The 24,088-nt window shown below is 42.4% G+C and overlaps 2 protein-coding genes and 1 long non-coding RNA gene across 5 annotated transcripts; all 3 read left to right on the top strand.

The window, feature by feature from the left end:
• The first annotated feature begins 222 nt into the window (after positions 1 to 222).
• LOC136178544 (gastrula zinc finger protein XlCGF57.1-like) lies at positions 223 to 1,904 on the top strand. Its single transcript, XM_065952467.1, has one exon. The coding sequence runs from the start codon at positions 228 to 230 to the stop codon at positions 1,194 to 1,196; it is 969 nt and encodes a 322-aa protein (XP_065808539.1). The 5' UTR covers positions 223 to 227; the 3' UTR covers positions 1,197 to 1,904.
• A 4,974-nt stretch (positions 1,905 to 6,878) lies between these two features.
• LOC136178548 (uncharacterized) lies at positions 6,879 to 8,176 on the top strand. The gene is made up of 3 exons (XR_010665935.1): positions 6,879 to 7,371; positions 7,566 to 7,671; positions 7,760 to 8,176. It is a non-coding gene; the product is annotated as an uncharacterized lncRNA (long non-coding RNA).
• An 814-nt stretch (positions 8,177 to 8,990) lies between these two features.
• On the top strand, positions 8,991 to 22,475 carry LOC109977345 (adhesion G-protein coupled receptor G1-like). Of its 3 annotated transcripts, none has more exons than XM_065952458.1 (14): positions 8,991 to 9,198; positions 11,256 to 11,398; positions 11,477 to 11,524; positions 11,618 to 11,672; positions 13,642 to 13,732; positions 14,749 to 14,844; positions 16,859 to 17,014; positions 17,093 to 17,147; positions 17,242 to 17,333; positions 18,677 to 18,795; positions 20,650 to 20,939; positions 21,635 to 21,737; positions 21,839 to 22,143; positions 22,234 to 22,475. In XM_065952458.1, the coding sequence occupies exons 2-14, from the start codon at positions 11,344 to 11,346 to the stop codon at positions 22,347 to 22,349; spliced, it is 1,581 nt and encodes a 526-aa protein (XP_065808530.1). In that variant the 5' UTR covers positions 8,991 to 9,198; positions 11,256 to 11,343; the 3' UTR covers positions 22,350 to 22,475. The 3 variants fall into 3 exon arrangements, with proteins under 3 accessions (XP_065808530.1, XP_065808529.1, XP_065808531.1); XM_065952457.1 differs by having other exon boundaries at positions 8,993 to 9,198; positions 14,749 to 14,877; XM_065952459.1 differs by lacking the exon at positions 11,477 to 11,524 and having other exon boundaries at positions 8,994 to 9,198; positions 14,749 to 14,877.
• Positions 22,476 to 24,088: the final 1,613 nt, after the last annotated feature.

Genomic DNA, 24,088 nt, shown 5'->3' with positions numbered 1-24,088 from the left:
CACCTGAGCAGCAGGAGTGGAGCCACATTCTGGACCAGGAGGACACTAAGCCCCAACACATTAAAGAAGAACATGAGGAACTGTGGATCAGTCAGGAGGAAGAACAGCTTCAAGGACTGGAGGAGGCTGATACCACCAAGTTCCCCTTCACTCCTGTCTCTGTGAAGAGTGAAGATGATGAAGAGAAACCTCAGTCCTTACAGCTTCATCAGAGACAAACTGAACAGATGGAAACAGGAGTTGATGGAGAGGACTGTGGAGGAGCAGAACCAGAGAGAGACTCAGATCCAGAGAGACGTTTACAACCAGAGACTGAGGTCGAGACTGAAGACTCTGGTGAACCTGAGACTGATGACAGTGATGACTGGAAAAAGACAAGAGAAGATCTGTCAGAATTAAACTTGAAAAATAAGAAACTAAAGACTGGTAAGAGACAACACAGCTGCTCGGAGTGTGGTAAAAGATTTAACCAGAAAGGGCATCTGACCAGACACATGTTAGTTCATACAGGAGAGAAAGCCTTCAGCTGCTCTGTTTGCAGTAAAAGCTTTACCCTAAGAGGAAATCTGACCACACACATGTTAGTTCATACAGGAGAGAAACCCTTCAGCTGCTCTCTTTGCAGTAAAAGCTTTAACTTAAGAGGAAATCTGACCAGACACATGTTAGTTCATACAGGAGAGAAACCCTTCAGCTGCTCTGTTTGCAGTAAAAGCTTTACCCGAATAGGAAATCTGACCACACACATGTTAGTTCATACAGGAGAGAAACCCTTCAGCTGCTCTGTTTGCAGTAAAAGCTTTACCCTTAGACAAAGTCTGACCACACACATGTTAGTTCATACAGGAGAGAAAGCCTTCAGCTGCTCTGAGTGTGGTAAAAGGTTTAACCGGAAAGAGACTCTGACCAGACACATGTTAGTTCATACAGGAGAGAAACCCTTCAGCTGCTCTGTTTGCAGTAAAAGTTTTACCCTAGGACAAAATCTGATCACACACATGTTAGTCCATACAGGAGAGAAACCCTTCAGCTGCTCTGTTTGCAGTAAAAGTTTTACCTTAAGAGGAAGTCTGACAAAACACATGTTAGTTCATACAGGAGAGAAACCCTTCAGCTGCTCCGAGTGTGGTAAAAGGTTTAACCAGAAAGAGACTCTGACCACACACATGATGATTCACACAGGAGAGAAATGCTAATTCTGTGCAATGGTAAAACTGATCCAAAGGATTCCAACTTCACATCACTATTGTGTATATAAGACAAAAAAGAGATAAAAGACATAAATCTGTCTCTACTTTTCTGACATTGATGTTTTGTTGCTGACATATGAACCAGTAAGTTGGGATCAGCTATGACGTTTGAATTTAAAGTGTTTATATGAAACAGTTACAGTGTAAGGATTCTTCTTCTCTCCTGATATCTTCTTCTTTCTGTCACTCTGTTTCCTTGGATGCCTCTGTGTTGGTTAGGAGAAGTTCTTCAGACAGCTCACGTGTCACCTTGTAATAAATAAAGTGATGTAGAGTGAGAAAGACTTTCATCTACTTGTGTTATTTTGTGTCGAGTGCCTAAAGTCTCTTTGGTAAAGAAAAGGAACTCAGCAGATCCTGATGCAGAGCGACCACAGTCAGATCAGGTCCAGGTTTATTTAACTGAAAACCTTTAACCCTTAATAAGAATCCTGCAGTCAGAATACAAAATAAAGAAAATCTCAATGACACCTGAACATGCACAGGATTAATTAAGAGTGCAGAGGCCACTGGGCACCTAACTGCTGCAGCCTTTGATCACAAACTGAATGACAACACTTGTAGATGTCATCTGGCATTCTGGATTTACTCAACATATTGTTAGAAGAAACAATAGAAATGCATTATAGCCTTCAGTGTGTATAATTAAATGGTATGTGGAAAAAACACTTCAATTGTGTGTATATTTGTTCTGTTATCATTTCTCTCTTTGGCTTCCTTTTTGCTGCTTCACTGACTCCCCCAGTGCATCTCTGGCAATCCGATGATCCAACTCCACTCTGACTCTCCCGGAGTTTGCTGGACATACTCAGGGGAAGAAGGAGCTGTTTAAGGGTCGGTGGCAGGCCAGTTACCAGGTCCCCTGGTTCACTAACTTCACGGCTGAACATCATGAAGTTGGGTGTGAAACTGGTAGCGCTGTGCCTGGTTGCTCTGTAAGCCATGACAGCGTAGGGGATCCTAAGGTCCCCGTGTCAGCGCTCGGCTGTTGTGGCCAGAATCTTCTGCAGGGTGGAGTTAAATCTTTCTACCGGTCCATCAGACTGTGGTCGAAAAGGTGTGTTGTGCATTTTCTCAATAACAGTGAGCCCATTTTCTGGAACACCTCTGACTCAAAGTTCCGACCCAGATCACTGTGCACTCTTTGTGGTGCACCATAACCACACACCCAGTCAGTGCTCTTTCTGCTGCCTTGTGTTTCTCCCCACTCAGGTTGCCTTCAGGTAAAGAGGGGCGGAGCCACTTCATTTGATGTTGTGCACCTGGGCACACAGGGCCTCAGTATTTAAAGTGGCTTCTTATTCTCGGGCCCTTTCCGAATAGCCACAGTTCAGTAGGCAGTACTTTTTAGTAGGAGTTTCAGTATACTGAACTTTCGTGGTCATTCAGTATGCATTGTTTGGGTTAACTTCAGTATACTGAACATTTCAGTATGGATACTAATTTCCGATGTTTATACAATATGGATCGGATGCGTGCTTTCAGGAAATGAATTGTATTTTACCCACAATGCTGTGCGAAACTAAACGTAAATCGTCACTTCACGTCTGCCTCCAAATCAAAACAAACGAGCGTGGATTAATTTAATCAATTTTTAATCTAGAGTTAAAGTCCCGTCTGAAATCACTACTTTTAATTAACAACAGAAAATATAACAAATGTCTGCATTATTATAAAACCTTTCCCCCTCTATTTAAATAATGATTTAACTCTTTAAATGCGTCTTTATTGGTTTATTTTATATTCTGTATATTACTGTCTTTCATTTGTTCTTTTCTTTATGTATTGTATGTTATTTAGTTATTTAATCTGCCTTTTACTTGATTTACATTGTAATATTGTTTTTTGTTTACCTGACTGTATATGTGCATTACTCTTCTTGAATAAAGCTAAACAAAAAAATCAAAGAAAACAGGTGAATGCGGCCGGTTCGGGACACGTAAATGACATCACTTCTTTACTGAATGAATCAGAAGAAGTAGGAACAAATATCTTCCTACTGTGCGCGCCTACTGAATAGTAGGTACAAACAGTGTACAGCATGGATAGTAGGTACTGTCTACTGAAAGATTGAGTATGTACTTGGCAATTCAGATACAGCCTCTGTCTCTCTCTCGTCAACACTACACACATTCACCATTACAATCACCACTGATTTACAGTTTGCACATTCTTTGATTAGGAGGATTTGCCTGGGTTGTGAGAAAATGGGGGTTTGTCTGACTTCTGAACTTGGATTTGGCTTGATACTTGGTAGTTGTAAATCTAATTAGTTGTGTATCAGATTGTTTGTGTAGTTTGTTTGGAACTTGATCTGTGTAGAGTGGTAAGTAACCTCTCTGACTTGTTACTGGTACAATTTGTTTGAAGATTTAACGATTTGACTTTCTTCAGAGCATTAGTTGTACTTGTTAGTTTGACCGTCATTTTGATTAATTGATATTTAAAATTACAATGGTGTAACAAGGTTTGTTTGACAAGAGTTTTATTTTTGAGCACCCTGATCAGCAAGCCGCCGGGCAAGCAGGACTTGCCACTTTGTTATTTTGCCTTTTTTATTTTTGGTGGTAACTCTGGGGAGGGGGTGCACCAAATTCGGTGTGTTTCAGGTGACTCGGTCAGTGGTCTTCTGGGATGGTGTCCGAGTTTGGGAGACGCCTCGAGCTCGACAAGCCATTGAAGAAGTGAGGCTTAGGTGAGTTAGTTATTAGTGTAGGTGTTGGGGTGTCTCCATAAAGCTTGTAAAGTAAAGCAGCATATTTTCTTTGTTTGTTGGACTGATTACCTTGTTACATTACATTTTCTGAGACGTTTGGTTCAGTTGGTTTTTAAACTTGGTATTTAATCAGTGGCAGACTTGATTTGGGATTTTGACAATGGCTTCAGTGTATGAGTAACAATCCTATGAAAGCTATTTTTTTTAGGGGCAGGCATTACACCTCGTTTTGTTGATGCAGGTTTAACATTTGAAACAAAAAAAGAAAACTAGAGCTTGAAAAGTACAAAATGCAACTCATTAAAGAGAGTACATTTGCTTAAATAAACTGTACAGAAGCTATACACTGTATTAAAGCAAAGATATAATACAAAAAATAACAAAGGTGAACACTGTACAATGAAATGAAAATATAAATATGTTTTCTGAGAAGTCTCCTGACAAACACACGGCGTGCGTATAGACTCAGAGACACATGTTCTCTGAAGTGATGCTCAAACCAAAGCTGCTGTTTTATTTCATGTGTAGTGAATTATTTAAAACGTATCTCCTGGTACCAGCTGGTGTATTTGTAGTTTATTGTAAGGCCAGAAGCCAGAACAAGGTGTTCTATGTTATTGCTCTGCCTCCACATGAATGATAAAGTTCACGTGTTATTTGAAGTCATGTGGTGTTTGTTCCATCAGAGCTCGTCTGTGTTTCTCCTCAGTGCGTCCCCCACAGCACCGCGATCAGTTTAGACGTCCTGAAGACGATCGAGGAGAACTTGGAGATGGAGGAATGGGTGAAACCTGCCGACGGCTCGCGCCCACTCGAAACAAAACATACACGAGGGACACTATAGAAGCTTAGTCTAATACTAAAGCTGCCGTTTTGTTTTGACTCCCAGGAGTGACCTGGCTGACGCGCCGTACTGTCGTAGGTCAATACGATACGATACGATGCTGTTTGTTGATCAATAAGATTTCTGCAGTCGTGTCTTTGGTTTGCAGCATAATACAATCCATTTATTGCAGCACCATGAAGTGAATACAGCGTCCATCAGTTTCCATTCTTTTGAACTAAACAAACAAACAAACAATACAGCTGCAGTTTCTCCATGCCGCCTGCCGCCTCAGCGGTCAAAAACCATAAGCCCTTCCGGGGTCAAACACCTCCCGTACCTTGACAAGTGACGTACATATATACCTGTGACTTAAACAATAGGACAGCGACACCCAGTGGCACAATCGTGAAAATGATTTACAGCTTGACCCAAAAACATGAATATGGCTCTTACACTCCGGTCCCTAATTGTTAGTGACAAGTGGAGCTAACATTTCACAAAATACAAACAAAGAGCCACAAACAAAAACAATGCCATTAATGCATTATCATTAAACATCTTCAGCTGCATTCAATAGACAAAGTTTGGTGACTGGTCTTTCCAACACATTAGACTTTGTTTTAAGGCGAACAGACCGAACAACACTATGTTTGTCAGGAAATGTTTTTCAATCACTCGGCCGAGCAGCCAAGAGCCACGAGGGGCAGTTGAATCCATGACAATGACAATGTCTCCAGGCACAAGACTCCTCCTTTCTCTGTTCCACTTTTGCCGTTCTTGAAGCAGAGGGAGGCACTCCTGAACCCACCGCTTCCAGAACAGATCCCAGATGTATTGAACCTGTCTCCACCTTCTTTTTGCATACTGGTCCTGTTTCACAAACACAACCCGCAAATTATTCTTCCTGGGATGGTGAACACCATGATGGGGGATATACCAGACTTTTCCTTCTTCACAGTCCATCTGATGTTGAGGGATTTTCTCTGCATATCTTTTACCAATGACGTCATTGAAGAAGTTTGCGTACTCCTGATGAAACTGTTAATCTTTCTCAAACCTTTTCTTGAGCCCAAGAATCCTTTGCTTGGCCACCAATAGATTATTTGGAAGCATGGGCTGCTCTTTCCTAAAAGGCATTTTCAGGCTGTAATGCCCATCCACCTGCTTTGCTGAATGATTGACAATTTCCAAAAACCTAATGTCTTCTCTTGACCTTCGTTCATCCTCCACATTCTTGTCATTGAAGTCATGGTTATACTGGGCAGCCAACATCTCCTCCAGTTTACACACAGCGATCCTGTTTACCATCGCAGAGGGAAATTCTGCCTCAATGGCACCACCGTTTCCATTCAGTGGACCATTTACGGACCATCCCAGCACTGTCCTGACGGCATACGGGCCATTCCCGCAGCTGTTGACAACCTCCCATTGTTCCAATAACCTGGGAGCATTGGTGCCAATTAACAGGTCGACAGTTTTCGCGATGCTTGGGATGCTTACTTTTTCTAAGTGTGGCCATTTATCCTGTGTCACTATGTCATCAGCATTCACAGGCATTTTCTCCTGTGTGAGAACATCTGGAAGCACATGAAAATCACTGCTTTCAAGACCAGCAACCTCTAAACCTGTCAAGGAGTATGCAGTCTTCACTGTTTCTTGCCCCACTGTCCGTAACAGAAAGCTGGTTCTTTTACCTGCAGCATTCAACTTCTTCATGAGATGTTCAGAGCAGAATGTGCCAGAGCTGCCAGGATCCAAGAAGGCATAAGTTGTTATTATGTGATTTCCATTTGAAACCTTCACCTTTACAGGAAGAATAGATAGAGCACACTGGTCCTTACCGGCCCCTGTATATGGAGGAGTGAGGAGTGGAGGAGTGGAGGAGTGGAGGAATGGATGAGTGGAGGCGTGAGGAGTTGAGGAGGGAGGAGTGAGGAGGGAGGAGTGAGGAGTGGAGAAGTACATAGCAGAACTCACAACTCTGCAGATGTCAATCACAATATTTGTTTATTTATATTCTGGTTGCATTCATTCAGAAAAACTTCTGGTTGTGATGATGGCTTTCATCATCAGAGTTGATCGGACACAGGTTTCTAAACTTCTGTTTCCTCATTGATAAAAGTTCCTTTTCTCTGAAGATATCGATGACATGTTTGACACATTCTGCGACCATGAAAGATGTGTTTCATTCCAGGAAGGAACTTCAGAAATCCAAACCCTGCCTGTTGCTGCTCAATAACAATAACATCTCACAGCGATTAGCCAAGCCTCATGACATCCAAATGCTCTGTGCTCTAATAAAACAACTATGTGCTGTGACTTTAGAATCAAACAAACCAGTTGTTCAGGAAACTGTGGCGCGTGACGAGAAGTCATATGAGAGGGATCTTTGTTTTAGGGAGAGTCCTCTTTAAACAGCTTTTAGAAGGCATGCTATGTTCACAAGTAGGCGCGCACAGTAGGCAGATATTTGTTCCTACTTCATCTGATTCCACCTGGGCCATGAAGTTTGGGCACACACCCCCTTTTTTTGGATTTTTTCTGACTTTTTAAAATATTTTAACATGAACGAGTCGCAGGTACAATCCCACTTTAGTGTCTGTGCTGCAATTTTCAATCCTAAACCGCCGCAATAATGATGACACCCTTACTAAACTCTGACCTTAAGAAGAAGATGGTTCTTGTAGACGCGTGAAGTCGTTATGTGAGACTCTTTGAAGTATGCTTGCCCTCCTCGTATATCATTAAAGCCTCTTTTTCTCTCAATCAACAGATTCACCAACATCAACGTGGGGTGGGCTGGCAGTGTACGCGACGCCACCATGCTCCGGAACTCGTCGCTGTTCGATCTGGCTGAGAGCGCCGACCTTTTCCCACCGGTGAGGCGTTCTTGTTTGTTGCCTTACTTTCAGAGAAATCTTGAGGGTTGTTTGAAATGGTTAATTTGTTATCATGTTTACAAACCAGGACTCTAAAGATGTTGAAGGTGTGCAGGTGCCCGTGATGTTGTTGGGAGACCCTGTGTACCCTCTGCTCAGCTGGCTGATGAACGGTTACCCGGACGACGGGCATCTCACCGTCGAGCAGACGAACTTTAACTACAGACTGATTCATGCTCGGACGATGGTGGAGAGTACTTTAGGGCGGCTGAGGGAAGATGGCGGTGTCTGTTGAAGAGGATGCACGTCAGCACCTCGAGGGTCCCCACCGTCGTCAACAGCTGCTGTGTCTTGCACAACCTCTGCGCGTCACAAGGAGAAGCGTTTCTGGAGGAGTGGATGGAGGAGGTGGACGAGTCTGCAGAACCAGATACTGAAGAAGTGCCTCAGGAGTCGGAAAAGCAGCCACAGACTGTTTGATGGGCACTTGCTACGTTTTTTTTTTACCGAGGACAGGAAGCCGTCGTTTTAGGGCGGTGATCCGGGGTAGAGATGTTGCAAAGTCTCTGGGAGCAGATGGGGGGGACATGTGTGGATCAGAACCAATAAATGCCCTGATACAAATGTGTTTTTGTGTGGTCAGTCTTTGATAACAACATTAGAAATCCTAAAGCCTGACTTCACCGAAAGTCACACCTCTTTACCAGTCGGCCCACTGGAGCCCTTCTCTGCCATCAGCACGTCTTTGTACGTTCATTGACTGAATCTTAATTTCCTCCCACAGCATGGGCCGTTCTAGACAGGGGCCAACGGGGGGCCAGTGCCCCTGTTACACTGAGCTGGCCACCCCTCCAACAGGAAGAGCCCCCCTCATAACACACACACAGAATTTGAGTCAACAACCGGATTCTTAATCTAGTATTAAATTCTGTCCCTGAAACAAATATTTAATGATGTGCGCTATTATTTGGCATAATATATATTTATTAAAGCGATCATCTTTGTCTATTTTTCACCTGGGTTTAATTTCCCCCTCTGAAGAAAAAACAACTGGTCCCAGTTTGGCCCCCTCACTAAAAGTGGTCTAGAACCGCCACTGTCCCAAAGCCCTTAATAAGCCACTTGTAGTGACTACTCTTATCTCCATTCTTCCGGGCTTCCCCTAGGAAACCCATGTTTTGCGTCACAATGCTTTAAACTATGGGCAATTCCCTCGCGCCAAATCTGCAGGTGCCCACTTGCGGACAGGGTGCATAAGAAGCTCATAAAATCAGCGAGAGATCACACACTTTATGGTCTGACAGCAGGACAGACCTGAACCCTCACAGACTTAGTGGGAACGCGCATCAAAGTCAGTCAGTGTGTGAGGGTGGACAAAGACATTCAGCATTTTAGAAAACCCGGAAGTTGGCATCCATGCAGTCTGCTGAAATCCCCTAGGGTAAAGTCCGCATTCCGTACTGAACTGTGGCTTTTCGGAAAAGGCTCACGTTTGTTTTTCTTTCTTCTTCATTTCTTCCATTACAGGTAAGAATACTGGTCGAAAATAACATTAAACTATGTACGAATGTTTTCTAAGTTTTAAGGAACAAGTTAGTGATGCGCTTTTTGCCGTGCGTAATTTGTAAACCCTGAGGTCCCGCGGCAACGAGAGCGCGGCAGGAGGAGACAGAAAAGTCACTGAATAAATCAAAAATACTCAGAACTCCTGATCCCCCGGGGCTTTCACAAAATAATGGCTCAAAATCAACTGGAGAGAAGGGCGTGGAATCACATACATCTGTCTCCGTCGTGCTCTGAGTTTTGTGTTGGCTGTTTTCAGTTGAGAAATGTCATTTTATATAATGATAAATTCACATTTTATTAATTAATTTGAATATTCTGGTTTATAATCACTTAGGCCTTTTAGTAATACTTAGTATTAAGTATCGATTTCAGAACATTTTACACTTCAGCAGACGGCAAACCTCACAGCCAAAGTTCTCTGTGACGTGTCCAATAACCAGTTTATAGTTTATAATGATTACAGCAGTGAAGGTGACGCGTTGACCTACGTTGGAGCTGTTTGGACAGCATCAGTCTGTTAACAGAGACTACAGTCTGCAGTGTAGATCCCAATAAACTGATTTACATTAGAAGTGATGATCGATTGAAGTTTCTGTATGAGCGCCCGCTCTTTCTTTCAGAGGTTGTTCTGCAGTTATTAAAATAGTAATCAACTAAAACTCCAACATCTAGGATAACATGATCTAGTTGCTGCTCTGTGTGACAGGATGATCAGACGTCTTTGGTTTCTTTGATTATGTTGAAAACCTCTCAGCGACACTTCAGTGCATAACGATATAAACGCTCTCAGAGTTGTAGGCCTCTCACTCTGCAGAAACTATTACTTAGTTTAAATGTTTTAATAACCTCATAGTTTAAATGTGCTTCCCATGTCCCTGCACAAACATCAACAAGTGTCATCATCACACACTCTTCTATTATCAACATGACACAGCAGCACAGCAGAGAATAACATTAAAACCCTGTTCCTACTTTTTTTATTTGGACGAAACTAACAAAACAACCATTGATCCTTCGACTTTGGAAAAAATCGCTGAGCTCTCGTGAAGTGCACAAAACTCTCGACTCATGCGTCCCTACCTGACCGCGATCTGACCTCTCGCTCTGTCCCACTTTTTTCTTCATTTAAAAAAAATGCACACAAGCAGAAAAAAGGGATTCCTGGTAATTTATAAACAACAAAATATGTTTTGGCTGTGACACAAAAAATACAATTTTCACAAAAAAAAAAAAAAAATGGTGGGTCTGACACGCTACTGATGCACTAACGTGTCTCATGTAACACATTTCACCATACTACCTAAGAGAGTCTGACTTTCCTAGCTAACCCTAACTGCTGAACAGTGCAGATTCAGATCATTTATCTTCCTCTCAATCCAGATTTTACTCTCTGAGTCACAAACACCAGAGACACGTTTGACCTCCAAAAAGACCTGAACCCTAGAAAATTATAGAACTGCACAATTTGGAAAAGTATCAAATTTCAGTTCACTGAAACTTTAGATTCTGCTCCTGAATGCTCTGGAGTTTTAATGTCAGTGTGGCTTTTTGTTGACTTTTATTGGAGAGACAGGATGGTGGTGTGGGTACAGTGTACAACCTCTGTACACCCTACATGGGGGCGCACAAACCACTCGACCACCGGCACCCCATGATCTCGGTTTCACTTCCTCTGCATGTCATGACCAGCAGACAACATGAAGAACATTGTGACTAGGAAAACTGTTACATTTGGAAACTTCCTCTTTTTTTCAAAGATTAGGGATTCAGTCATCGAGGTTAAATAGAATAAACTCCAAATCTGTTGCTGAAGAACCGATCGAAACCCACATGACAAAGTCCTGCCCAGTGAATCAAAACAGCAGACATGAAAAAACACGGTTAAATACATCATACAGAGTTTCTTTATCAGAGATTGGATCTCTTGTAGTCAAAGCAACACCTCTGAAAGCACAATTGTTATGAGTTACTTCCTGTTAATATGAGCTGCTCCTCCACCAACGTGTCGTTTTTTGTAGATGTGAAACTCGGTGATCACCTCATCAAGCAGACCTCAAACATGCAGAGCGATGTTTGACATAAGTGTGTAACGTCAGTGAAGAGAAGATGTGGATTGTTTTAATCGTCTCTCTCGTCTGCTTCTACGAGACTCTGGCTGGTGGTGAGTTGTTCGTTTGTGTTTGATTTTAAATATGACTCTGTGTTCATGAATTTAAAACTTTACTGTGAATACATGAAGGTCGAGGATCATTTCATCCTGGGGAAAAAACGAACAGCGTTTCCAACAGTAGGTGATGATCAGACAGAAATGTTTCCAGTGTGTGTTTAAATCACTTTTATGCACTTTGTTACCTCGATGACACTTTTGTTTTTTTGTTAGATTCCTGTGATGATGTCATCAGCTCCTGTCTTACTTACGGCCTCCCCTGGACCGGGTATACCAAATCATGAATACTGAATTCAAACTGTAGATCAGATCTGTTTTTTCACTGCGACAGAGAGTTGATATCTGGAAATGTTTTAAGCACAGCCCTGTAGAGATACAGATTCTAAAGCTCTCCTTTTAGCCAACTAGACAGGCAGGAATTATAACTGATGTTTCTTTATAACTTGAAAAAAAAAGCATGCAAGTATCAATTTGTCCACAGGGGGCGCACAAAATGACATCAACTGAAGGTTCCTTTATAGGCCCTTTAACATTTTAATATTTTATTACCAGGGGTTAATTACCAGTTGGAAGTCACGCCTTAAAAAGTGAGCCGAGTGCTTAGATTACTTTCTTGTAGTCAATAGTTACTTCATCCTAAAAGTAATCCTCTACTGAAAAGAAATTGCTGCATTTCCCCTCTTTCTCAAAAGAAAAGAAATCCCCGAAGTGTCTGCAGTTTCTGTTTCTTTTCCTGTAAAGTTCACAGCACATGAGCAGAAGGTTCAGCCTTCAGATGTGTCCGCGTCATGGACTGTAAATGTGAATGAACGAAGCCAAACCTCCGAAATCCTGCAGTTCCTCGAGTGTCCACTAGAGGCTGGCTCCAGGAACACCAGAGGTCACATACACACCCATTCTAAAAAAGTCTGTTTTTACAGCAGAGATTAACATGTTTACAGCCTGGTTCAAAAAAACAAATAGGTATTTTATTTTAACGGCTCTGTTTTAATTTCAAAAACGTATTATCAATACGTGTTATCAAAAGTTAGGCGTGTAGCTGACATGATTGACAGGTGGGCGCAGGTGTAACCAATTGTAAAGAGCCTTAAAACCTGCCTCAGCTCCAGCTCTCAGCCTGTCGATGGGACTCCAGAGCCCCCCTGCAGGAACAGATGGGTAACAACACTCAGGCTTCCTCCATTCATATTTACAGTGCATGATTAATACTGATGGACTAGAAAAGAACTTACAAGCTCAAGTCCATTTAAAAAGAAATGTAAAGTGACTGTCCCTGGGGGCGCTGGTGGTTAGTTTGCAAGCCGTATGAGGCTACAGTGCTCTAGCAGGCGTCCCGGGTTGAAATCCGAACCGGGTCTCCTATCCCACATGTCACTCCCAACTCTCTCTCTCTCGCTCTGATGTCGGACTCTAGCCACTGTCCTGTCTCTCTAATAATTGTACAAAAAACCCAGAAATTATCTTTAAAAAAAGTGACTGTCCTCTTTTAATGAGTGTGAGCTGCTTACACATGATTATTATTTCTAACAGTTTGTATTCAGATGAAGCAGCTCCTTAATTCTGCTCATATTTCAGTGAGAGCTGATGTCTCTGTAGGTCTGTGTGCACAAGTTTATAAATAATTTGAAGTCGACTTTGAGGAAGTCAAGGGGCCATATTTTGCCCGCATGCTGCCAGTTGAATTTCTCAGAAATCGTGGGGCAGTTCCAGCATGTTTGTGAGCAAACCCGGTTATCATCATTGTGTCGGAGGTTTGCTTTTCAGGAAACTAAAATTCACATGTCATTGCATTCCTGTGTTTTTTACCGCAGTGTGTCGAAATGTCTTCACTCCGGGGGAAATCACTCAAATGTCAAAGGTTTAGATGTGATAACCTAGAACCGGATGTGTTGACATCAAGAACCTCAGTCATCTGTGTGGTGAAGACATTTCAACACACTGTGATACAAAACACAGAAATGCCTCCACCGCACAGAAGACTTTGTGGAATAATCATTCAGGTGTCAAAGGTCTGTTTTTTTGTTTTTTTAACAAAATGAGGACGTTGACACCAATAACAATATTAGTATCACGACACTGAATTGACTCAGTACTGGTTTGATGATTAATAGACCACAGACAGGAAGTCATGGTAACATTTAGTTTTAATATATTTACAATGATAAAGTTAAAAAAAAGAAAAGAAAAGTATCAAATTTCAGTTCACTGTGAGTTATAAATGTTGTTGTTGTTTGCAGTTGTTATGAGGACATGATTGCCACCTGTGAACGACCCAAAAGCCGTTTGGACAACCGTTTCATTCGGATGAAAGTGAACTCCTCTCAGGAGGTGAGAACGTATTCTTCTCCAGCTGTCTGGTAAAATACACTGCAGGTTTATATAACATGCACAAAAAAATGAGGAAAGTAGTCGTCTTCATTGTACACACACACACACACACACACACACACACACACACACACACACACATATATATATGTACATTTGGGCTCGGGGTGTCACATGTTTTTGTCTATTATCTTTCCTTGGCTGTAAGTGGTATTTAATGAATGCTTTTTCTTGGTTTGGTGTTAAATTAGTAAATATAATTCATATATGTGTAGCCTCTAAATATGGAGAATTGTTATTAAAGGACCAATCAGTAAGATATCTATCCAATGAGATGATAAAGGTATCTTACTATCTGATCAGACATTAAGGAAACATGCTATGTTGAAGTGCTGGCTTCTCTGACAACAATGCAGCAGCCAGTATGTCCTCCTTCTAACTTTAGATTCTGCTCCTGAATGCTCTGGATTTGTTTGGACCAGAGAAGGTAGGCGCTTTTAAGGCGACCCCCCCACACGGCTGTTTTGGACGCCCTCTGTTTGCCAGATATGAGAGCAGTTATCAGGTCAACAGGTGTTGCAGCGATGGAAGCGGTCAAGAGAAGTGGTTCAGATAGAAGTGATTGTACCCGACCTAAAAAGCCTCTGCATGTTTCTAATAAGCTCCACGAGCAGAAACGTGCTCAAACTAGGATCAATATTGGAGATGCTTTTGAAAAATGGAGAGAGGTTAGAACACAGAAAGGTTTACAGACCCATGCAGAGCTGGATAAACACTGAAGCTTCAGAGTCCACCACATGGTGACCTGTGTGAGCATCCACTCTGGAGAGGAGGGGGGAGACAGCTCTCTACAATGTTTAGAATTTAGACCGCAGTACCCATTTTAAACACTAGGTGTCAGAGTTACATATTGCACTCTGATCACCTTGATGTTATCTATCTTTGGAGGCTACATTAAAAACTGTATTATCAAACTAGACTTTAACTGGACTTTATGTGTGCGTTGTTTTTTAAAGATCGAAGCGGGCCTCACGCCTCAGCACCGGTTTTACATCCCATCCTCGGCGCTCCAAAGAAGCATGGGAGGAGCTGCATCAGACGAGGTGCTGCTGGTGAGCACTGTGATCGAAAGCATTTACTTTAAGGTCAGTCACCCTGTAACCTCAACTTTGGAGACCTCATGGCGAGACAGGTTTACTTCCTTAGATCCCTGTTAGTACGAATTTTCATGAAATTCATTAATCTTGTAACTTCGTGAAATGTATTATTCAAGTCTGTCTACCACGTGTTAACACTCCTACCTTTAGGTGTCTGAAGCTGTAACCTTATATGAGCGAAGCACCTAAGTAGTAGCAGATCTATGTTTGGATAGGAGCCAAGCATATGTTGTCAGCAACTGTTTGCTAGACAGAGAGTCTACATTTTCTTTTTACCAGAATCCCACTGTGACATCACAAGGAGAGCACATTTGAAACTGAGCATTTTTCTCTGTGTTGTAAGACTTATGCAGACCACAAACAAAGGACTGGATGGGTTTATTTCACATTTTGTTGGTCAGTAGACACTCAGGTTACTCAAATAAATGTTCACAAACACTGTACAAGTGGATTTTTCATGATATGTCCTCTTTAAAGCCGCTTGTTGGCTGGCTTTCGAGCTCTGTGATTGGCCAGTGTAAGAGCCCCAGTTCATTGTCTAGTAATCATCCGGGGATTTCTCACATAAACAAAATTGCATACTATGATTTTGGATCATCCTACACACACTCACTGTGACGCCACGTTTAGTATGAAAAGGATGAAAGTCTGCAGTGAGCCTGCATTGAGATTGTACTGTCACAAGTGGCCTTACAGTGACAGTACAATCCGTTATTTCTTAAATATATGTGTTTGTATAGGTTTAGAACAAACTGACTCAAAAAAGTATTCAACAGCGTTGACTCGCAGACTTTATTAACAGCATTGTTTGATGTTTTTTTTATGGACTTTTTATGGGCTGGATGTAGCCCCGGATTTCTGTTTATAAAAATCCCTGATAAATGCAGAGACATGTCTGCTGCTGAGAAGTTTGCAGACCACACTGTTAGTATGTCCACTTCCTAAAGAGCAGTGGTAAAGAAGGACAGGAGCAGCTTTGCAGACAGGTTGGTTTTCCAGAGTTCTGAGGGAGTATAGCCTCTTTGGTGCTATTTACCCTCTGTGTAAGCCATTTTTTAACCAGAGGGGAGGTGATTGTCGATGTGATGGGAATTCTGTGATTTGTGTCCTGAGGAATTTAAAACTCTTTCCACTTCTATGTTTCATGAAAAATCCCCAAAAGGACCCAACAACAAAAGAGAGAGGTTGAGATATAGGGCTTTCACACTTGCAGAAAACTCCTGAAAATCTCCTGATATTTCCAGGAGGAGCTGTAAGTAAGTAAGTAAAAGTTTATTTGTGTAGCACCTTTAAAGAGCAGACCTCACAAAGTGCTTCACAGAAAAACAAAAACAGAGTACAAACAGTCACATAAATGAAATACAGACTGATCAAACAAAGGCGAGTCTGAACAGATGGGTCTTTAGCTGCTTTTTAAAAAGTGTCCACAGAGGTCAAGGCTCTCAGTTCTGGGGGGAAGACAGTTCCAAAGTTTAGGTGCCACATCCTCAAAGGCACAGTCTCCTTTGGTTTTTTAGCCTTGTGCGAGGAACAACCAGCAGACCCTGGTCAGAGGAACCTCAGGGACCTGGTTTTATAAGGCCTCAGCTCAGACTTCACACACAGTTTCTCCTGCCGGGTATTTTTTCCGCAGCAAGTCCGAGTGGGCTGATGTGAGAACTCAGCAGGATATTCTCCGGAAAATTCAGCGCGAGCCAATAGGAAGGGTGGTTCTAAAATAATCTAGATATTTTCTGGAGTGCATGTATGAAAACAGCTTTAGTGACTAAATCAGCTGAGTTGATTTCAAACGTCAACAATATCCACCTGTCACTCAAAGCCACCTCTCCTCGTGACTTTACTTAATTTAAAGGCTTCTTATAAATACGGGTAAGTTATTTGGCTTTAGTTGACGTTGAAATAAGCTAACCTCAGCAGAAATTCATCATGCCCCCTCTGATAGCTCTGGTGTTTGTTTTTTTCATTACAGGTGAGTGAACCAAGAAGAAGTAAGAGCAGAGCAATCATGCCAACCCGCATAGACGGAGATGTCATGGGGGGGTTTGTGTTGGTGGTGAGGGCAGGGAGTCAGTCGGTCACAAACCTCCCACACCCCGTCAGATTAACCTTTGTGCACAACAAACAGGTACAACAAGGACAGCTGATGTGCTGGCATGACACTTTAAACATGTAAAGATCTGCTCTAATGTTGAACGTGTTTCAGGTGGACGCTGGGACGTGTGTGTTCTGGTACGAGTCTGCACACGGGAATGGAACAGGTTCACTTCACATGCCAGACATAAACAATATATTTTCTCTTGGATAAATACCTAAGTTTCATTTTATGATGAACCTGCTGTGTTTGTGTTTTAGTGTATTGGAGCCCAGACGGCTGTGAAACCAACAACACTGGAAGTGAAACAATCTGCAGCTGCAACCACATGAGCTTCTTTGCCGTACTTGTGGTAAATTTGTGGCGCTAAGCGTCTTTGGCAGGTGGCACAGATGTCTTTTCCTGTTTTCCTCCTGATGCAGTTTAACGCCCAGCGCTCACTTTGTTTAAAAAAGCAAATGAGCTAGCACTCCCATTAGCACCCGGGGGAGTATTTGTTTTGAGGTTTAGCTGCAGCTCATGACATCTGCCATTGAACATTTTTATTTCACTTGCCAAAAAAAAAACACGTTTAGACATGTAGATGCAGAGAGAGCTTAACGCACGGCTTCAGTTTGTCCGTGTAGGTTCTCAGTCATCCAGGTAAAGTCAAAGCTTGATCCAAAGGTAACTGGACTAGAAGAAGAGGGATGCAGGGATTTATACATTGGGGGGACAGCTTGAGAGCCAGCTGAGGACAAGATGTTGGAGATGACGAGGTGCCCATCCTGGCCAGGGAAGACCGTTGGTTTGGAAGGGGGTGTTAAAGAAGTCATCCATGTAAAGGTGGACAAACCGTCTCTTGACCGAGGTGGTGGTCTGAGACACCATCTTTCACCAACCTACAGTGCTGTTTTGAATTCTCCCTCAAAACTAAAGCCCCAGTCCCACCGTGGAACATGTGACCCCGACGACCCACAGACGACGGATGAAGGCTTTATATGCGATTTTTCACACTTAAATGTAGAAATCAAGTATATCCTCTGAAAATAACTCTGTGAGTCATGACTGTCTACAATGGGTGTAACACCCGAGTCCCACTGTCTGTGATGTTTTCAGAGTTTTCAGAGTCCTATCTTCACTTTGTTTACATCGCCGGGACGGCCGGCCGGCTCCTCCCCTCTCGTATAAAAGTTGTTTAATTGAGGGACTAGAGAAAAGAAGAATAACATACTGTACTCACTGCTTAACTGTGTTTCTAGATCACGCTCATTTCAGGTAAATTTACATGCAGTGTGAAGATACCAGCATAATAAAGATCACTAGCATTAGCATGCTAATACAACAATGCAAGTTGTTTTGGTTTCATGCTGGTGCTCAAGGGCGACATCTGCTCGAAACGTTTTCAAGAGCTTCAAACGAGTCCAGTCGCCTTTGGATCAAGCTTTGAACAACTTAAATTTAGTCACAGATTCATCACACACTTGAAAGAGTTTTCTGAGTTGGAATAAAAATCTGTATTTATTGATACAACAATCTAACAACATTTGAATCCCTTTGGATGATATGTATGTATCGAAACATAATCCAAAGAATCATTTATTATATAATGAGATGAAAGCCGTGATCAGCACGCCTGCTTATTGTCGTCTCTGTGATTTTTACACTTAAAGATTGTGTTAAGTTGAACTTTGATCGTATGTTTCTCTGCTTCAGAACCCTGAACTCTCTGTGGATAAACGTCGCGCTGATAACTTGAGCTACATCACCTACGTGGGATCAGCTCTGTCCGTCTTCTTCACCACCATCAGTCTGATCATCTACATTTGTCAACAGTGAGTGTTTGGATTCACTTCATATTCACAGTTTTCTGAGGTGAATTAGACCTTTTGGAAGCCAAATGCAGCACACTAAAAACCGGACTTTCACTTAATGCTCTTTACGATTATGTTGTTGACTTGATACAGAGTCACACAGGTCAATATCAGTTCAGTTCAAGCTTGAGGCTCAAAGCCGATAAAAGAGCTCTGGCTGCTCTGATCTGATCCAGAAACAGACAAAATAAAAAAAAGGGTCTATCATTTAATCACATGGGTTAGCTGGTTATCATAGATCCTGTCCCATCCTGTCGGCGTGTCTGGAGGTTTTAATAATGAGAGGACCAGGGGCACAATGAGAGGAGAGAAGGTAAATGAGCCGGTCAGAGTTCAGTGTGTTTAAAGGCCCAGACGTCGTCCTAGTTTTTGCAGTGTGTCCGGCTCCGTCGCTACCCGACCCGTTTTTTTTTTTACAAATCGCTGTAAGCTTCATTCTACACCTTCAAAAGAGAGCCCAAGGTGTTTCTTCCTGCACAAGTCCAACCACAAGATCACTTCTTAATATAAAGCCTGAGGTTTTAACACTGTTAATTTCTCACGCTGACTTAGTTTGACCGATGTGGCCGCAGCCCCCTTAAACTGCAATGTTTTGTGAGGACACAGCATGTTATGTTCGCACACTACTAATGAACTACTAATGAAAGAAAGCATGAACAGATCACACGGCCGCAACACAAAAAAACATCTCAGGCTTTCTAAAGCGACCTTTGCATGAGAACTTGTGTTCGCAAACTCTATTTAAGGTTCGAGTGTGAAACAGGAAAGAAAAATTGAACTTTATGTCAGTACAAATTGAATTAAGAGGACTTTTCTTGACCCCAACGTGACAAGAAAGCCAGACCGTAAAACTGTGTTCTGATGTGGAAACACCTTGAAGGAAGACTGTGCGACATTTTAGACATTAATATATCAGCTATACATCCTGTGTAAATGTGTCTCTGAGTCCTGACTGTCTACAATGAGGGAGAAGCTCGAGTCCCGCTGGCTGTGTTGTTGTCAGAGCCGTGTTTACATGGACGGGACGGCCGGCTCCTCCCCTTGTGTATAAAAGCTGTTTTAGTCAAGAACTAGAAAGAAGAAGAAGAACATACTCACTGATTATTTGGATGTTAGTAAGAGTTTTTAGATCACGCTCATTCTGTGTCAGTTTACATGAAATGTGAAGCTACGAGCTAACTAAAGAGCGCTAACATTAGCATGCTAACACAACAAAGTGAAGCTACGAGCTAACTAAAGAGCGCTAACATTAGCATGCTAACACAACAAAGTGAAGCTACGAGCTAACTAAAGAGCGCTAACATTAGCATGCTAACACAACAACGCAGGACACAGGTGATTGCAGCTCGAGCAAAGGACAAGTTTGTCCCCTGCTTGCTCTTAATGGTTTTTAATTATGGTGCATTCTAATTGATAACTCCTTTGGCCGAACGTGAGTGGAGGTGCTTCAGTATGGAGGAGGTGTGGCCAAACAGCAGTTTGTTTTGGTTTTTATGCTGGGGCTCAAAGGCGACATCTACTGGATCAAAAAGTCACACATTCTTCCTACAATGACTCAGGTTTATATACACAGTATATTATATAGATCTTTTTTTAAAGATTATTTTAAGGTTTGCAGTTCAAGGTTACAATAGTTTGATTTTTCATTATTTTGTTTTGACTTTCGATTTTCGTTTAGTTTATATTTTGTGAAAATGTTTCCTTTTTATTAATTTGAGTTTTTTGTGATATTGGATGCATGTCTCTGTACACGACTGTTCAGATGCAGCCCTTTATCTGCTCAGTGATCATGATAAACTGTTTCCTCCTCTCCAGGCGCCGGCGCCCTGAGAAGGCCATCAGTGTGCACATGCAGCTAACGGGAGCGCTGCTCTGCCTCCACCTCAGCTTCCTGCTGTGCTGCTTCTGGGTGTGGCAGCTGAAGGGCGAGAAGGAGGAGGAGGAGGGCTGGGTCTGTGGTGGTCTGGGTTTGTTTTTACACTGGTCCCTGCTGGCCACCTTCACCTGGACCGCTCTGGAAGGATTCCACCTGTACCTCCTGCTGGTCCGAGTGTTTAACATCTACGTCAGGAGATACCTGCTCAAACTCAGCGTGGTGGGATGGGGTGAGTGAAGAGTATGATGACGTTTATTTGAATGGTTTAAGAAGAATTAAATTAATCTGTTTAATGTTGAATGAATGAATTAACTGATGAATTTAGACAAAAATCAAAGAAATAAAAAAAAACATCCTTTTGATACCACATGGGTCAGATTGAGAAAACAAGACGAGACACAAAGAAACTGTTGTTTATTACAGGTGTCTTCATGAGCTTGTGTTTTGTCTTTTTTTCATGTTTTCTCACCTTGTGGAAAAGTTTGGTTTTGTTATTTGTCTTTAATCCAAACTTTTGAATCCACTTGAAGAAATTGTCCCAGAGCAGTTGAAAAATATCGTTCTCATTCGACATCACTCACACAGGAGGAAGTAGAGGGTGTGTATTGGCAGAGGCGCTGCTTGTCAACAGGCCACTTAGGGGCCCCCGAGGGCTGACGTACTTTAAACCACAGCAGGAGCTCAAAAATGTGCAAATTTTGCAAAGACAGTAGGAAACCTCCCTAATGGGTCCCCATCTGACAGCGCTCACTCTCATTGCCCTGCTTAGCGTCTCATGTCTTTCTCCTGTGAAATCCAAAGTCCGTCAGTGAAAATAACTGAATCCACTGTATCCACTGTAGTGATCAGTTTGCGTGAACATGTCGACTCCTCCACAGCTGTCACGTCATGTTGAAGTAACTTGAGTTTCTTGTCTTCATGCAGGACTTCCTACACTGACTGCAGTGGTTTGTGGGATTTCCGGCGTCTATGGTAAATACAAAGTGGAGCTGACGGATGAAAACAATCTTAACTCAACAGCAGCCATGTAAGAAATCAAGAGTTTGAATCTGTGCTCTGTTTCATGTCCAACTCAGCGGTTATTCAAACGTTCTTGGACTTTGTTGTTTTTTTGTTGCTAACCTGCAGATGCTGGATTAGCAGTGATTTCAAGCAGCGGCTTGTGGTCAGCTACATCACCACCGTGGCTCTCCCGTGTCTGGTGATCCTGTGTAACTCCTGCATGCTGGGGCTGGTGGTGTTCAAGATGTGGGGCCTGAGGAGGGGCGGTGAGAGGCAGAAGATGGACAGAGAGAAGGGCTCCAGGTTGTGGAAGGACTGTGCCACGGTGATCGGGCTCAGCTGGGTGCTGGGTCTACCGTGGGGGTTAGCGAGCACCACCTACGTCTCCCTGCCGGGGATCTACGTGTTCACCATACTCAACTCCCTGCAGGGTCAGTGTGATGATCTTCATACAGGAAGTCTGCACTCCACCTTCACCCTTTTCTGAGAGAATTAAAACTCTTTTTTTTTTATCTCCTCAGGTGTTTTTGTGTTCCTGTGGTCTGTCGCTTTGACCTGCAAGTCTCGATCGGACATCTCCTCATCCAGAGACCCCTCCTCCTCCCAGAAAATTATGACAACAAGTTTTAATAACTGATTCTTCATTTTCATCTTCATGTATTATCCATTGCCTATATTAGGTGTTTACTGGAACCATAATAACTTAATTAGTCTGTGCTTTAAATAAAATCATTATAAACAATAAAAACCTTGGATTGATTGACTACTTCTAGAGTTATGTTCATGATCACTGAGGTAGTTCTTCTTGGAGCCAAGGAGGAGTCAGCACCACAGACTGTAAACATGAATGGACAAAGCCTAAGTGATATCACCCGTTTGTTCCCGCAGCGCCTTTGGAGTCCCATTGGTGGCGGTCTCCAGGCTGGAAATCCTCTCACCCTAACTTCCAGGAAGCCTAACGACAGTGTCATGATTTGGTCTTGCTTAGTTTTGTGTTTTGAGTAATTCTTTATCTTGTTTTAGGTCTCATTCTTCCCTGGTGTTGCTTGTTTCCTTTGTGTGTTTTTATCTTATTTTTTCCAAGTTTAGTCTTTAGTGTTTCCTGATTTTATTTTGTAAAGTTTCTCTGTAAATTCTCGAGTTCTCTGTGTCTTTAGTGTTTCCTGATTTATATTGTAGTTTTTGTCCCCAGTGTTCACACTCTATAGCGGGGTGGCAAAAGTGCCTACACAATCGGACGCAGCTGATTTGGGTTTCCAGGGACTTTAACTACATGTCCTTTTAGTAATCCATTACCAGCCTTATCATATGGATCAGAGAGATGTGAGAACATGTACAGCTTTAAGGCCCTGACACATCAAGGAGATCGTCGCCCGTCGCTCCTAGTTCCTGCAGGAACTATGAACTATTTATGTTCCCAGAACCCCGTTTAGTGGAACCTTTTTAGCTCCTGCTTCAGAGTAGGTACCATGGTGGCATGGTACCATGAAGACAGAAAAAAGTCCCCATGTTGTGTAGTTGTCAGGCAACCTCCCGTCTTGAAAAATGAAGCCAATGCGGAAGTGCAAAATCCTGCAGATTCATCGAGTGTCCACTAGAGGCCTGGCTCCAGGAACACCGGAAGTCACAAACACATGACTGGCAAAAAAACTGTTTTTACAGCATCAATAAACATGTTTACAGACTGGTACAAAAAACAAAATAGGTCTGATTAGTTATTGTCATCACTGACACACACCGTATGGGGGGGTTCATTTCATTTAAACGGCTCTGTTTTGATTTTGAAAACGATACATGTTATCCATAGTTAGGCGTGTAGCTGACATGATTAACAGCTCCAGCTCTCAGCCTGTCGTTAGGTTGACTGAAAGTTAGACTGAGACAGCATTTCCAGCATGGCGGCTGCTGCTGATGAGCCTCCAGACCCCCCTGCAGGAACAGATGGATGACGTCACTCAGGCTTCAGACCACCTACTGTAGGTGTTTTCGGACCAAACAGTTCTGGGTGCTGTTTGTGAGAGTAATTTGATGGTGAGCAAAAGGCTCATAAAATTACACTAACACTATTAGTACAACAAAGTAATGATACAATCAGACAGGAAGGAAAATTCTACGTTTAATGAATAATACAAAACTCAACTCTCTCTCTCTCTCTCTGATGTCGGACTCTAGCCACTGTCCTGTCTCTCTAATAATCGTACAAAAAACCCAGAAATTATCTTTAAAAAAAGTGACTGTCCTCTTTTAATGAGTGTGAGCTGCTTACACATGATTATTATTTCTAACAGTTTGTATTCAGATGAAGCAGCTCCTTAATTCTGCTCATATTTCAGTGAGAGCTGATGTCTCTGTAGGTCTGTGTGCACAAGTTTATAA

The sequence above is a fragment of the Labrus bergylta genome, chromosome 3, assembly GCF_963930695.1.
Source record: "Labrus bergylta chromosome 3, fLabBer1.1, whole genome shotgun sequence".
Taxonomy (NCBI): Eukaryota; Metazoa; Chordata; class Actinopteri; order Labriformes; family Labridae; genus Labrus; species Labrus bergylta.
Note: the sequence above shows the minus strand (reverse complement) of the source record. Positions and strands in the feature narration are given on the sequence as shown.

Excerpts from the sequence above, each read along its gene's own strand:
- LOC136178544 (XM_065952467.1), top strand. The coding sequence starts at position 228 with ATGGAAACAGGAGTTGATGGAGAGGACTGTGGAGGAGCAGAACCAGAG.
- LOC109977345 (XM_065952457.1), top strand. The coding sequence starts at position 11,344 with ATGTGGATTGTTTTAATCGTCTCTCTCGTCTGCTTCTACGAGACTCTG. Across the intron at positions 14,878-16,858 it reads TCGAAAGCATTTACTTTAAG|GTGAGTGAACCAAGAAGAAG; the intron begins GTCAGTCACCCT and ends TTTTCATTACAG. Across the intron at positions 18,796-20,649 it reads ATCATCTACATTTGTCAACA|GCGCCGGCGCCCTGAGAAGG; the intron begins GTGAGTGTTTGG and ends CCTCCTCTCCAG.